General features: G+C 46.5%; 1 protein-coding gene across 3 annotated transcripts; it reads right to left on the bottom strand.

Annotated features, from left to right (window-relative positions):
* On the bottom strand, window positions 1-12,666 carry LOC136183586 (serine-protein kinase ATM-like). 3 transcript variants are annotated; one of them, XM_065970285.1, is made up of 69 exons: window positions 12,605-12,666; window positions 12,329-12,559; window positions 12,228-12,273; window positions 12,006-12,170; window positions 11,776-11,950; window positions 11,536-11,695; window positions 11,411-11,479; window positions 11,283-11,359; window positions 11,179-11,224; window positions 10,965-11,125; window positions 10,805-10,909; window positions 10,692-10,750; window positions 10,582-10,639; window positions 10,417-10,480; window positions 10,290-10,363; window positions 10,045-10,239; window positions 9,898-9,978; window positions 9,782-9,845; window positions 9,616-9,726; window positions 9,445-9,564; window positions 9,183-9,311; window positions 9,032-9,130; window positions 8,937-8,969; window positions 8,830-8,890; window positions 8,616-8,767; window positions 8,528-8,557; window positions 8,396-8,475; window positions 8,191-8,340; window positions 8,049-8,124; window positions 7,962-7,992; window positions 7,729-7,913; window positions 7,512-7,676; window positions 7,277-7,437; window positions 6,998-7,220; window positions 6,849-6,946; window positions 6,396-6,798; window positions 6,263-6,340; window positions 6,065-6,217; window positions 5,777-6,014; window positions 5,659-5,725; window positions 5,462-5,606; window positions 5,215-5,406; window positions 4,882-5,153; window positions 4,693-4,824; window positions 4,381-4,634; window positions 4,273-4,331; window positions 4,141-4,221; window positions 4,027-4,091; window positions 3,874-3,972; window positions 3,697-3,813; window positions 3,257-3,644; window positions 3,087-3,203; window positions 2,985-3,038; window positions 2,823-2,930; window positions 2,704-2,762; window positions 2,519-2,642; window positions 2,386-2,469; window positions 2,212-2,331; window positions 2,012-2,152; window positions 1,821-1,953; window positions 1,689-1,765; window positions 1,497-1,637; window positions 1,326-1,442; window positions 1,118-1,276; window positions 1,017-1,061; window positions 839-959; window positions 699-785; window positions 150-644; window positions 1-91 (listed from the first exon to the last, which is right to left on the bottom strand). In XM_065970285.1, the coding sequence occupies exons 1-68, from the start codon at window positions 12,662-12,664 to the stop codon at window positions 151-153; spliced, it is 8,718 nt and encodes a 2,905-aa protein (XP_065826357.1). In that variant the 5' UTR covers window positions 12,665-12,666; the 3' UTR covers window positions 1-91; window position 150. The 3 variants fall into 3 exon arrangements, with proteins under 3 accessions (XP_065826357.1, XP_065826356.1, XP_065826358.1); XM_065970284.1 differs by having other exon boundaries at window positions 2-644; XM_065970286.1 differs by having other exon boundaries at window positions 2-644; window positions 5,777-6,011.
* Window positions 12,667-12,722: the final 56 nt, after the last annotated feature.

Raw genomic sequence — 12,722 nt, 5'->3', positions numbered from 1 at the left:
CAAAGCGCGGGAAATTGAAATCCGGTAATTTATTTTTGAATGTACCACTGTCCACAAAACAAAATGTTCAATAATTCGTTAAGACCAAATTCTGCGCCAGAAAACGTTATAATTAGACAAACTACGATCGCACCTATACAGACTCTCACCCTACACAAAAGCCTGCCAACCGTGAAACAAAAGGCAGAGATTGTCCGGATTCATTGCAGCCTGAATAAGATGCTTTACTTGACCATCGACACTCAACACAACCCGATCCTCGATTCCTTCGAGTTTCTCCCTGACGCGCAACAAAACTCGAGTGGCAAACCCGTCCGTCTCCTCTTCCGGCCTATTCCGTCTCCCATCGTCAAAAATAGAATAATCGATTCCGCCGCCGCCGGCGTCGTCGACGGGCTGCCGCTGCGTTTTCGTCGCCTTGATTCGGCCGGCCGACCAATCGGAGAGCGGATCGTGAAGAAGCACTTCGATGATCGCCGTGAGCGCTTCTTCGGACGTTCGCAGGAGAGCGAGCGTCTTTTCGCAGGCGCATCGAAAGACGCCTTCGACGCCCGTCACGCCCATGCCGTCGACGACGTCGCGAGTGAGACGAAACGGCGTCGTTTCGGGCGTCGGAAGAAGACGACCCTGTTCAAAGGCAACACCTGGGAGAAAGAAATTCAATTATTAAAATTTCCTATCTAATCGTTATATTATACCTAAGTCGATGTGAATGAGTTCCGCTGTGTCTTGATCGATGAGGATGTTCTGAACGTGACGATCGCCGAGGCCAACTATGTAGCCAACTGCAGAGCAAAAGAAATAGAGAGGAGCGTTCTATTTTCGCGTGGTCGCGTACCCATTGACGAGACGGCGACGCTTCGAGAGTAGGCCACCTTTCGCTCGTACCACTCCGACGCCTGGGGAAATCTCTCCGTGAAGAAGTGCCGAAAGACAGGACGAAAATGTTCGGCGACAGACTACCGGCATTTCTAGATAAAGCCCCCCTATCATAAAAGACTACCGTATCCCAGTACCTGAAACGTCTTTAGCCTTATATTTTTCGGTTTCTTTGATACTTGCTGTACATGAAAGACCACGTGAGATGTGTCTAGTTGACGCGTTATCCTTTATTTACGCTTATCCGTAGTCGACAGTCTTTCGCCTTCCAGTCTCCCGAGCCGTAGCGACAGTGAGCGGAGTCGGGCGAGGAACCGTCGCCGACCAAATACGTCCCAAAAGGAACCGTTCCGTCGCACCACTCGACGACTCCGGTGTCTTTCGTCAACGAGACGACCTGCGAGATTTGGCTAAGAGAAGAGTCTCTAGCACTACAGCTCAGATACCTTATAAGTACGCATTCTTAAATGACGTTTCTTTGTATCTGCATCCCTTGCGAGAAGATGATTCACGACGCCAAAGACCTGCTGCATGACGGCGTCCTGGCGCAGATCGTCGCCACCCTAAGGTATATTTGGTATGCGACGTCTACAAAATGATCTTTTCTTCTGACTGACCTTGACGAGCTGGCGTCTTTCCTTTCCGTCCGATCCCACGCAGACAATCATTTTTGGTACACTCTTGCCACCGGGTATTCGAAATCGACGGTGGAATTGCTTTACGGTCGGCACGTCGTCGTAACGACAGGACATGTCAACCTAAGACGATTTAATTAACAAAAAATACGGTTGAACCATCCTTGCGCGAACCGGAATGTTGTCGGTCAAAATAGCCGTGCGCAAATTGGTAATGTTCTTAATATTACCCCGAGGCAAATCGTACGTGCCTAAAAATGATCAATTTCTAATTAAGGATTCCACGTCGATGTGATGCGAATCTACCTTTTTTCCAATCAGGATTCCTGGTATTAGCCAGTTCTATGTAGGCTTTCACCAATATCTCTATGCCGTTCATTACTGCAGGCCTCTTTCTACGCACCGCAGCGAGTATAGCACCGACAGCTTCCGCTTTATCCTAAAGAATGCGACGCTATAACTCAACTAAAACAACGGTGAGATGTCTTGTTTCTTGCATTCGCCGGCAGCTGTCGGGGAGAAGAGAGTTTCGACTTTTTAGCTGGTGGTGGCTGCATATCGCTCGTCGTGCCGCCGCCCAGTGCCATGACTATGTACACAGCATGAAAAGGATGATCGATGCAAGCCTTTTGTATCGTCTAAACCACCGAAAGCGATGCATGCAGCGAATCTTGAACTAAAACAAAAAAACCCCGACCTTTCTCAAAATTGACTGAAACGTTTTCTGCGTGGGATCGGTAGAGGTGGAGTCGAGACGAGCGGCCAATTGGTACATGACGGGCAGAAATTTCCTCGAGTCGATTTTCGCGAATTCCTCCTGAAAACAAACCCGGGTGTTCGTTTTTGAATCAATTAATACCACGGGCCTTACGTCTACGAGGCTGTTGTGCTCGCTTATGTGAGAATTTTCGAACCAGAGGGAGCAGAGTCGATAAACGCCAACGTCAAACTCGTCCTAAAATAAGAATTTTCTTCGTCTCAAAAGACGTCCACGAAATGATTACGCCTGCTTGAAGGCACAAGCAATAGCTGCGAAGTGCAGTAGCCAAAAAGGCGCGCTGATCTTCGAGCACGACTTTCTCTTCGACCTCGTCGAGATGAACCTGCTTTTGCAGCCTATCGGAATAGCTATGCACACCAATAACGTCATTTATGAAATTCGCTTGGATCAATAAGTAATATAACGTACACGAGAAGCGACTCGTTGTATCTGGCCTTGGGATTTTTGCGAATGGCTTCAAGTTCCTCCTATAGGAGAGAGCACTTGAAAAATAACGGGACCCCTTTATTAATTAATTCCCCTTTTACTTTTTGACCGCTGGTAACGTTGCGTCTTGATGCAAAACCGCTCGATTCTATGCGTCTCGTAATGCTTTGATATTGCTGGTCGGCGAAACGAGCGCAGGAAAAGTGAGCCTGTGTTAATCCGATGAGAAAAGCTAAGCATATTGATCCGTAACGATCACTGACCCTAACGAGAAACTCTTTCGTCTCTCCGGACACTTTCTTCGCTTGGCAAACCGCCTAATACAAAGGCCGATTAGCAAGGTCTCAAAAATAGCTGCAACCAACTTTTTCTAAGTACTGCGTCATAATTTGAGACGGACTTTCGGATTGACTCTCAGCGAGCCAATTTCCACAGAGCAACAAGACATCGCTGTACAACAACGAGCCTTGGGGTAAATTGGCCTAAAAAACAAAGTGGCTGAAACTACCCAACACTTCATTATGACTACATATACATCGCTTAGTTCCCTGCACAGAAGCTTGATGAACCTCAGTGCGTTATCGACTTCATTTCGGCTCCAAAACAATTCCGCTTTCATTTTCATGCACTCCCAGTGCGCCAACGACTTCTGCGGCTCCTGCAGACGTCCCACGACTGCGTCGAGCTCGTTCAGCATGCAGCCCATTTTCTGATGAAGACCGAAACGCTGATACAGTTTCACCTGCGATTTGAGCTGATCGACGAGACGAAGAATCAGATCTTCTCTTTCCGGCTCGTATTGAATGGCGGCTTTGAACGCCGACGTGCGAACGCACGACACAACGTTCAGGCACTCCACGCTACTGACGCAGTTCTTCCGACGAGCCGACCACAGTCGATTTAGGCCGCCAAGGGTATCTTTTCTAAAGAGAAAAGTCATCGATTTTTGTTTTTGCGTTTTATAGACTTCTACACCTTAGTGCGGCACAGAGTTCCTCTATTTCGACCAAGCTTTGAAGCCTTGCCAGGAGAGGATACACCTCCAGTGCGCTGTCCATTCCTGCGTTTGACCAAGCGTCGCATATGTCGCGTCTTAGAGAAAGAGACGCGAAGTCGAGGAGGAGGTACGATAAATGAGACTTTCGACCACACCTTGCTTCATTGAGAATTATAGGAATAATTTCGAACTCTCCTTGGCGCAAAAAATTCAGCGATTCGAAGATTTGGCCATTGAAACAATTCGGTACAGGGCTACGGATCCAAAACTATCACTACTACCTAAACAATAGATGTTTCGGGCCTTACTCGGACAGTCCTTCAATGTCCCACTGACAATTTTTCCAGGCCAACTCGTATCGGCAATCAATTTCCTACACGTACATCAGTATTGAATTAAAAAGAGGGGCAATAGTAGAAGACCTCCGGTAGCAATCTACGCGCTCTACTGAGACTTTGAAAGTAGACGCCCATCATATGACTAAGTCCAAGATAATCCATGGCCTGCGAGAGACGAGATAAAGACTCGAAGCCTAAAAGACGGGCTCCGCTCACCTTGAGAAGACACACCTGGCTGAGGTCAGAGGACGTCTGCATGTGAAGATCGGACTCTTCTGCAAAGAGAAGATGAAGCCCTGTGCACAAATTTATTGCTACGCTAACCGAGTACTCTTGCCCATTGGCCTGTTTGCTCGTAAACTCTAAAGTAGACCGATTGTGACGGTTGGCAGAGAGCTGCCGCTCCCAGGAGGCCGTCCGGGTCGCTCAAATGACAATAGGCTTCGATGAGAGCGGCGAAATGATTGCCTCTCATCAGGCTATCCTGTCGCAATACAACGCCACTTCCGCCGAGTACGTCAATGGAATCGACGGACTCGAACGACGACGGAACAGTCATGTGCACCGAACGACCGGCTCTGCACCACGAAAAATTAAAAAAACAATTTTTTTGTACACTACATGCGATAAACTCACTTCCGCGTGCCGCACCAAATTTCAATGTAGAGAAGAGATAGAAAATAGGCGGAGCACAGTTGAGCTGCGTGAGCCAATTTCAAATAATTAACGTCAAGCCAGAAGTTGCTCTCCCACGCAGAATCTAAAAAGCTTACACAAAAAGAATTTATGACGTCGGAAATTAATAAAATTAATTAATTAAGTTACCCAGGTTTTCGTTGTGTTCGCAGGAAGTTTATTGCGTCGAGCATGACGACGACGGATCGCCTGTTTATCGTCATACTCGACGCTTTCTTTTTGCAAGCGACGCAGTTGACGATCAACGCGTCGGTTCCGCGGCAAGTCGGGCACGTGGACGACTCTTCGACCTTGTCAAAAAATCTCTGAACCAAGTCGGAAAGCGTCCGCTTCAACGCAGCTCCTTCCCCACTCAGGATGTCGTACACGAGATAAGGAAAGACTTTTTCTGCAAAGCCGGCCTACGATTGAGGAGGATCAATCGCTCGCTTGGGTAAATTAATATAGGATAAATTGCTGCACCTGTATCTGACACACTGGCAAGAGTTTCGTGAGAAGGGCGTCCGTGACGGCGGTGCTGGAAATCAATGCGTAAGCGAGCGACTTGATCCAGTCGTCGTGGCAACGCTTGCCGTCTCCGCCCGGCGGCCACCACAGGTCGCGCCTACCGAGCATTTCATCGGCGACGAAAATGTCGACCGACTGACTGGAAGCCTTTTTTAGGAGCACAAAATCTCGGTTTTACACTAAATTGATCGGCTCTGAATACCTGAGTCTGGCACGTTACTCGAAAGGGCTCCAAATGGGATAGAACGTTGCGCCATTTCTTTTCGCACTCTCTCGCTAGCTGGCTTCCCTTTCTGTCACAGAAGATGCTTTTGAGGCAAGCAGAAGCCGCTTGGACAACGTCGACACTATTAGAGAACAAATCCTAAGTGCTCGCCTCCTCAGGCAAACCTAACGCACCTCTCCACCAATAATAAATTTTCAAGAAGGCCCAGTATCTTTCGAAATCTTTCCACGGGTTGGCCGTCTAATCAGTGGCTATTACTAGTAATATAAACGTAGGTGCTTGGAAACTCACCGTCCTGGCTTTCATTTCTGCTCAGCAATGTCAATGACTGTAAGTCGTACGGACCGATTTTGCCCAACAGTTTTGCGAGTCGTATCAGAATGTTCTGATCCGTTTCCCGTCGGCGAACGGCTTGTGTGAATTCTTTTAGGAGACGCTTTACGAGATCGCGGTCGGAACACGGTCGGTTATTGCACACTTCGGTAGCGTAATCGAGAAGACATCCAAGACTCAAATCGGGCACCGACTGCTGAAAAAAATTCACAATATAAATAAAATTTTTGTTTCGGGTTTGCTTGCCTTTCTGCCCAGAGCTACTTTTACTTTTTTCTGCGCTGTCTGCAAATCAGCAAATATAGGAGAATCAGGAAAAGAGTCAAGAGAACGAAAGGACTGATTTAGAGCCTGACATCGAGCGCCCTTTTGCAGCAAGTCACCCAAAGCGTTAACAATCTAAGAAAACCAATCAAAAAAAATAAATTAATACCTCAGACTCACTTTTTCAGTCAAGCTCGGCACTGTAAGAGCGACGTCAACGAACACGCTGCAGATACTCTGAAGAGGCAGAGCGAGCACCTAAAAGAATAGAACAGCTGCCAAAGCAGCCCAGTAGAGCGCGAGATCAAGCTACCTCTGGAGCGCGCTGCAAACACCGCTCGCACACGAGACACAGAGTAGCAATATACACGCGCTTCGTGTCCTCATTTGTAGGCTTGTTTGCCAGGTGGGACACAATGTTGACGACGTCCCTTACGAGGTAGAGTTTCTCGCCGTCGATTTCTCCAATGTAAGGCATGACGAGCTTGGCAAAGAAATGCAGAATGAGGGCGAAACGCTTTCGCTCGTAGATGTCGACGGCAGTGAGGAGTTTTAGTCTGAGTCCGAGAAGAACGACTTGAATTCCGTCTTTTTGGAGATTTAGCAGATCGATTAAAGTAATTGATTCCGAGTGGTTTTCTATTAGTTTGTCGATGAGAACCTTTACTTGGGTAGTCGAATAGCAGCACGGTACTCCTTCTTCAAAATCGATTATTCTAAGGAGAAAATTAGACAAACGAATCCGGAAGCGCTCTATGACGTTTACCCGAGATCGGTTGAATTTTCGTCAGGAAATTCGAAGACGCGCAAGAGGACGTGCAACAGAACTTCGCTAAATGACTGATACAAAACCAAATTGACATCCTAAGGAAGATTCTGAAATGTACGCTAGTGTCAATTATGTAGAATATTCACCTGTTGAGATTTCAAGGCGAGAAACGCCCTCTCTAGATTTTCAGGCGGAATTCCGTTTTCCAATCCTGACGCTGTAACAATTCGAGGCAACACGTAAGCCACGCAGAGCGGAGCCCAATACGTCAGCTCTCCAAAGTCCCTTTGTAACGCTGCCGTGAAGCGAAGCAGCTGCCCACGATCCAGCCACAGAGCCAGAATAGGCATCACAGCGTCAGCTCTAGTTCTACAATAATCCGTTGGTCTTACAAATTCTGCGCGCCAAACGACATCGATCCTTACCGTACGAATTTTTTCAAAGATTCGGCATCGTGCAAATGGCACGGATAAGAGTCTAAACTGCCCTTGCTTCGAAGCCAAGAGTCGACTAAGTATTCGACGTGATTATCAAGCAAGTCTCCGGCGGATGCATAGCCAAGTTGCACGGCAATATTAATCAGGGCCTAGTAGGACCAGAGTGCTACACGCGGTTTCGCGCCCCCCCCCCCCCCCCCCCCCCCCCCCGCGATTGACGTACCTTTTCCACCGCACTTGCGGTGTCTTTATTGTCTAACAAAATCATGTTGAATAAGGCGACCTTTCGACGCACCGAGCTGCCCAACAGGGCTTGGCTCAACGCATGTAGAACGAAGGCACAGCAGTTGGCCGATTCGTCGCAGCCCGCCGCCTGCTCCAGCCGAACCTTTCATAACGAAAATCTTCTTCCTCGAAACGTCGTCATGAAAACGACTTACCCTGTGATAGTCTTTGAGAATATCGCAGAGTTTGGCGAACATTTCTTTTTGCTTTTCGCTCTCCAGAGGAGAACGATTGGCGTCGGAGTCGACAAATAGGACGTCCAGCGACGAGGCGGCGCTATAGCGAACAAGGTGACTCGGATCTCTCAAAAATCCGACTAGATCATCCTTGAGCTTTGAAACTGAAACGACACAAGTCAGAAAGACAAAAGAGAGTACGCGTCTCATACCATCAAAACTAGCGCAAATCGTCGCTGGAATCTATTTGAAATCATTAATTAATTAAAGTATGTGCTAGATAGCAAGGAAAGGCTTGCTTTGGTAAAGCTCTTCAACGTCACTACTAGTTCCTGTCGCGCTGCCGGAGACAAGAGGTCCCTAGAGCACATTTGTCTACATTCACAAGAGAGCGCAATGAATTAAACAGATTCCTCTCGTGTAGCGCGTCTATAAGATTACTTCAATCCTTCTATGACAGTCTTGCAGCTATCGGCACAGTCCTCGTCGAGTAAAGCAGCCGAGGATCGAAGATGCCGAGGCAGCGACGACAAAACTCGGCACGCTTTCACGACAATTTTTAAATTTCGCACGTGCTTAGACAGTATGTATCTAAAGATGCAGAGTGCATTCCTTCTATGCGTTAATTAATCAGCAAACAACGTACCTTATGCTCGAAAATACAGCTGTTATCATTTCGTTGCTGAGTTGGCAAGATTGAGCAAGAATTGAGCAGAGGCGCAAAGTCTGTGAAAAAAACCAAATGCCGTGCAAATCGATTACGAAGAAGAAAGCCAACGTTTTCGCAGTCGGACATTAAATCCCCATCCTAAATAAATAAAATAAATAAGATCGCGTCTGATCATAATGACGTCATGCTGCTTTACGTCGGGCTCCAATAGTCGAAGGACAAAATCGCTAATTTTGCGTTTGAGAATTCCCACGGAATCCACCGCGTGCGAGTCGGACTCGACGTCGGTCAACATCGCGCAGCTCATGCCGAGAAGTGTACCGGGTAGGGGAGAAAATTTTTCGCCACCTACACGACAAAAAATTTCAAAAGGGAAGAGCCTCCCGCGCCTTACTAAAAAAATAACGAACCAGCGTCAGAGACTAAAGATAAAGGATGCTCAGACAAAAGAGACTTTCCCGAATTATCCTCCTGCAATAATAAGATAAGAGGAGCAAGGTCATTTAGACCGCTTTACCATAAAACTATCGTCATCACTTGCAGTCAAAACCTGACAGGAAAAAAATCAAAATAATAGAACATAAAACGCAGTATAATGACTCTGACTCTCACCGTTTTATCCTTTAGAGTACCGAGCAAGGCGACGAGTTTCAATAGAGAACTGCTCCACGCTCGTAGGATGATTTTCTTGGCACGACGAGATTCCGACGACTACGGTATATCTGCATGTGAAAAGATGGGAGTTGGAACTGCGCTCTCTTACGTCGAATTCTTTCCACGCGAGTAGTTTCAGCATCGCTTTGAGTCGTTGCAGAGCGTCGAAAACGCTCGGGTCAACGTCGGTTTGTCTCGTCAGCATTTCGATGGAATTGAAAACGGAGTCACTAAGCGTCTGCGCGCACACATGCAGAGATCGTCGTCACAAAATTTACCAATTTTCGTATCTACTCAAATAGCGCCCGTTTTAATTAATGAATAGCCGAGCCTCCTATTTGAGTAAATACGGAAGCTAAATGCGAACGAACAAGAAAGGCCTTCATTAGGATTGACGACTCTCCACTATCAGGCCTCTCGTATTCAAGTAGCCAATACAGGAGAACGTGACAAGCGTAGATGGCCGCTTTGAGCGACTCCGAAGACGCCTCCTGTAAAGAAAACGATCTAGAAAAAAAAAACACTCTCCCCCGACGTCATACTAATTGAGAAGAGAGACGATTAAAAAATTCGATAAGACTCGCTCTCTTTTCGGTATTCACGACGTTTAGTGAACGATTGCTCTTCGTAGACGACTCGCGCTCTTCCAGTGGCTGGCAGAGAAGTAACTACTGTATGTACACAATACAGTACAGATATAGCGTCTACCTCGGTCGATGCAGTGTCAATGCGAGCTAGCTTTTCAAGAAATTTCACTTCGTACCGAACAGGACTAAGCCCATCAATGAATCTATATCCTCCTATTCATTTAACTCTTGGTATACCTTCTTATCCTTGGTGAAATTACTCCGCATCTGGGCTGAATAAGCATGAACAAGAGTCGGCTCACATTTTCCGGTCGCTCACTACGCAGAAAAAAAAAGGAAGTTGGTTGTTTTCTCTCCGCGAACAAATAAAGTCGAGGTTATTACATCTCCCATTTTCTCGGCAGGTTTTCTATTTTGCTCAGTATCCAAGACGCTACGTCTTCCGTACTGTCCTGCTGAAGTAAAACCGTCTCGCTTATGCTTATTGGCGTGGCGTCAGCTTGAAGCTGCCGATGGGCGGCGGGCAAGCGGGGAACTCCGCGACGAATCGCGTATTCTTCAATAAATTCGCAACAACCGCTAAACGAAATTTGAGAAGACTCCCAAAATATTGTAACTTTATTACGTACGGAGTCAATTGAATGCTGCCGCACGACCACGCCTTCCACACGTCGTCGAAGTAGTTGTCCGGAAAGTCGATTATCTGAAAAGAAAGTCAAACGGACGACCGGGGAAATCCTGTCACGATGAGCGCACCTTCACTAAACGCGCCAATAGCAAGAACGCTTCGCTTTGAATCGAATCTTTGGCAGAGAGAAGCCTGTAGAGACAATTCTTAATCAATTAAAGAAGAAATAATTTCTTTACGCTGCCTGAGTATATAATTATATACTCCGAGGCGAAGGCTGTCTGCCTACTCACCGCACAGTCGTTCTAAAAGCGGAATGCCACTGATCCAAAAAAGCAGAGTCGGTTACGTCTGCAAGCAAGTGTAACAAAATTTCTCTTTTTTTAGTCGAATAATCTAATACCAGTGAAGCATGACGCCAAAGCCGTTAAGCAATTTACTGACGACAGAAGAACGTCAGTGCTAGCGAGAAGACGATGCGTCGATTTCGTTTTTCATTGTAAGCGCACGCCTTACCGCTTGCTCTTCCTTTCTAATTCGTAGACCTCCTTTAGCACTAAAATGCCTTCGTCTTGAGAAATCGAGGCACGTCGCTCCAGTAGCGTGGTGACAAGCTCAAGTCTAGAGAGCAGAAGATTTCAAAAAAGAGCCGTTGACTTTTTTTCTAACCGCGTACATGATAATCAGTCCGTCGACGTTGGTGACTACGACGTTCAGCGCCGTATTGATACGGTGACAAAGCCATGCCCATAGGCTATTGCGTCCATCACTGCTACTAGATGCGCTGCCATCAGAAAAGTTGAGTGTCTCCGTCTCGTTTCTCTGCAAAATAATTATCTAGGAGCAGTCACCGTAGTGATGGGACATTTTAATTGATCTATAACTCCAACTTGGTGCATGACTTCTGTTGCGAGATGATTGTGACAGGCGCACGGTCTGCGCGCCAAAGAGTTTTGAATATAGCCAATGACTTTTTTTTTGATTTAGTCTGTACTTTATCTTGCCACGTTCTCTGACGCTCAACGTCTTGATGTCGTCAAGAATAGCCTCGCGTAACATCATAAAACGATCCTTTAGAGACGCGCTTTTTCTCGAATCTTTGTTTTTTTAATGAAAAAATACCTGCCACTCGTAGACAGGCTGGTTCTTGTGAAGAGCAAAGAGTATACAAAAAAACTGCACGAGTTCATTCTTGCAAAGAAAAAAAAAGGAATCAGTTCGACTCAACCATCTTTCATAGATGCTACCTTTAGTTTTGGGTGTCGCGGAAGTTTCCACAAGTGTAATAGATTCCAGTGAGTCTCCCCGAACGTACGCACAGACAGGGGAACAAACAAAGCAACGTCCATCACGTAGAGATTCACACAAGCGAGAGTGTGCTCAAGCAGACTGAAAGCTCGTTCGTCACTAAAAATTCCAAAACGAAGTATTAATTAATTAATTAATTAATTAATTAATTACTTGTTCCCACGTGACTAAAATTTTACCTGAATTTTGTGATGGCGTCCGATAGCACTTGTAGCGTTCGACGAACATTGGAAACCGTTATATCGCAGTTTAAAGACATTCTCTTGTATATCGAAGGTATCAGCTCGGCGACAGTCAACGGGTCAATGAAGCTTGAAACGTCACAGAGCAGATCACTATACTTATCAAATAAATCTGAAAAAAAAGGCGCGGACTCGAGGAGGCAATTAATTAAATAGCAAGGACTTGCCTATCCATTTTTGACGCGGAACCTGTTTGCAATAGTTCTCCGAGCGAAGGAAGTCCTTTAGAAGAACGTTGGCGAATTCGCTTCCAAACGTCTTTCTCAAAAAGACGTCGTCGAGGACGACGAGGCACTTTTCAATCAAGGAAACGACGTCAAATTTCGCATTTCCTTAGAAAAAATCAAAAAAAAGATATAGGTATCTATCTAAAGTTCTATCCTTTTTACTTTTGCAGCATTCCTTCAGAACGACTCTCATCAGACCGGTTGCATCCTAAAAATCGATTTTTTTAGGTTCTTTTTTGGAGGTTCTTTTGCTGCCAACGCACTGCTATGAGCGTCTTTTCGCGCGTGACAGTCGTCGCCGATTTCGTTCGCGTTCCTTTTCCTTTCGTCGCCGCTTCCCTCAGCGACGCCGATTCTCGATCGAAGAAGCTCAACGATGCGGAGAAGAGTTTCTGCCACGTCAGATTTTTGTGTTTGCGCGACGTTGCGCCTGTTCCCAGCGCGTCGGCCACGTCGGATTGGCCGACGAGTTCCGAAATCCTCTTCGCAGCTCCCTGATCAGGATTTTATTAATTGCAACAAGCAGATTCTGCACGTACACGTCGCTCTGTTTTGCCGTCAGAATCTAGTTTCTTCAGTTGATCCAAGAGAGCCGCCATGTCGGCTGGATTAACGCACGTCACTGGAGCCCCGGAAGAGGTAAACGCATTGAATTTG

Source organism: Oscarella lobularis, chromosome 2, assembly GCF_947507565.1.
Source record: "Oscarella lobularis chromosome 2, ooOscLobu1.1, whole genome shotgun sequence".
Taxonomy (NCBI): Eukaryota; Metazoa; Porifera; class Homoscleromorpha; order Homosclerophorida; family Oscarellidae; genus Oscarella; species Oscarella lobularis.
Note: the sequence above shows the minus strand (reverse complement) of the source record. Positions and strands in the feature narration are given on the sequence as shown.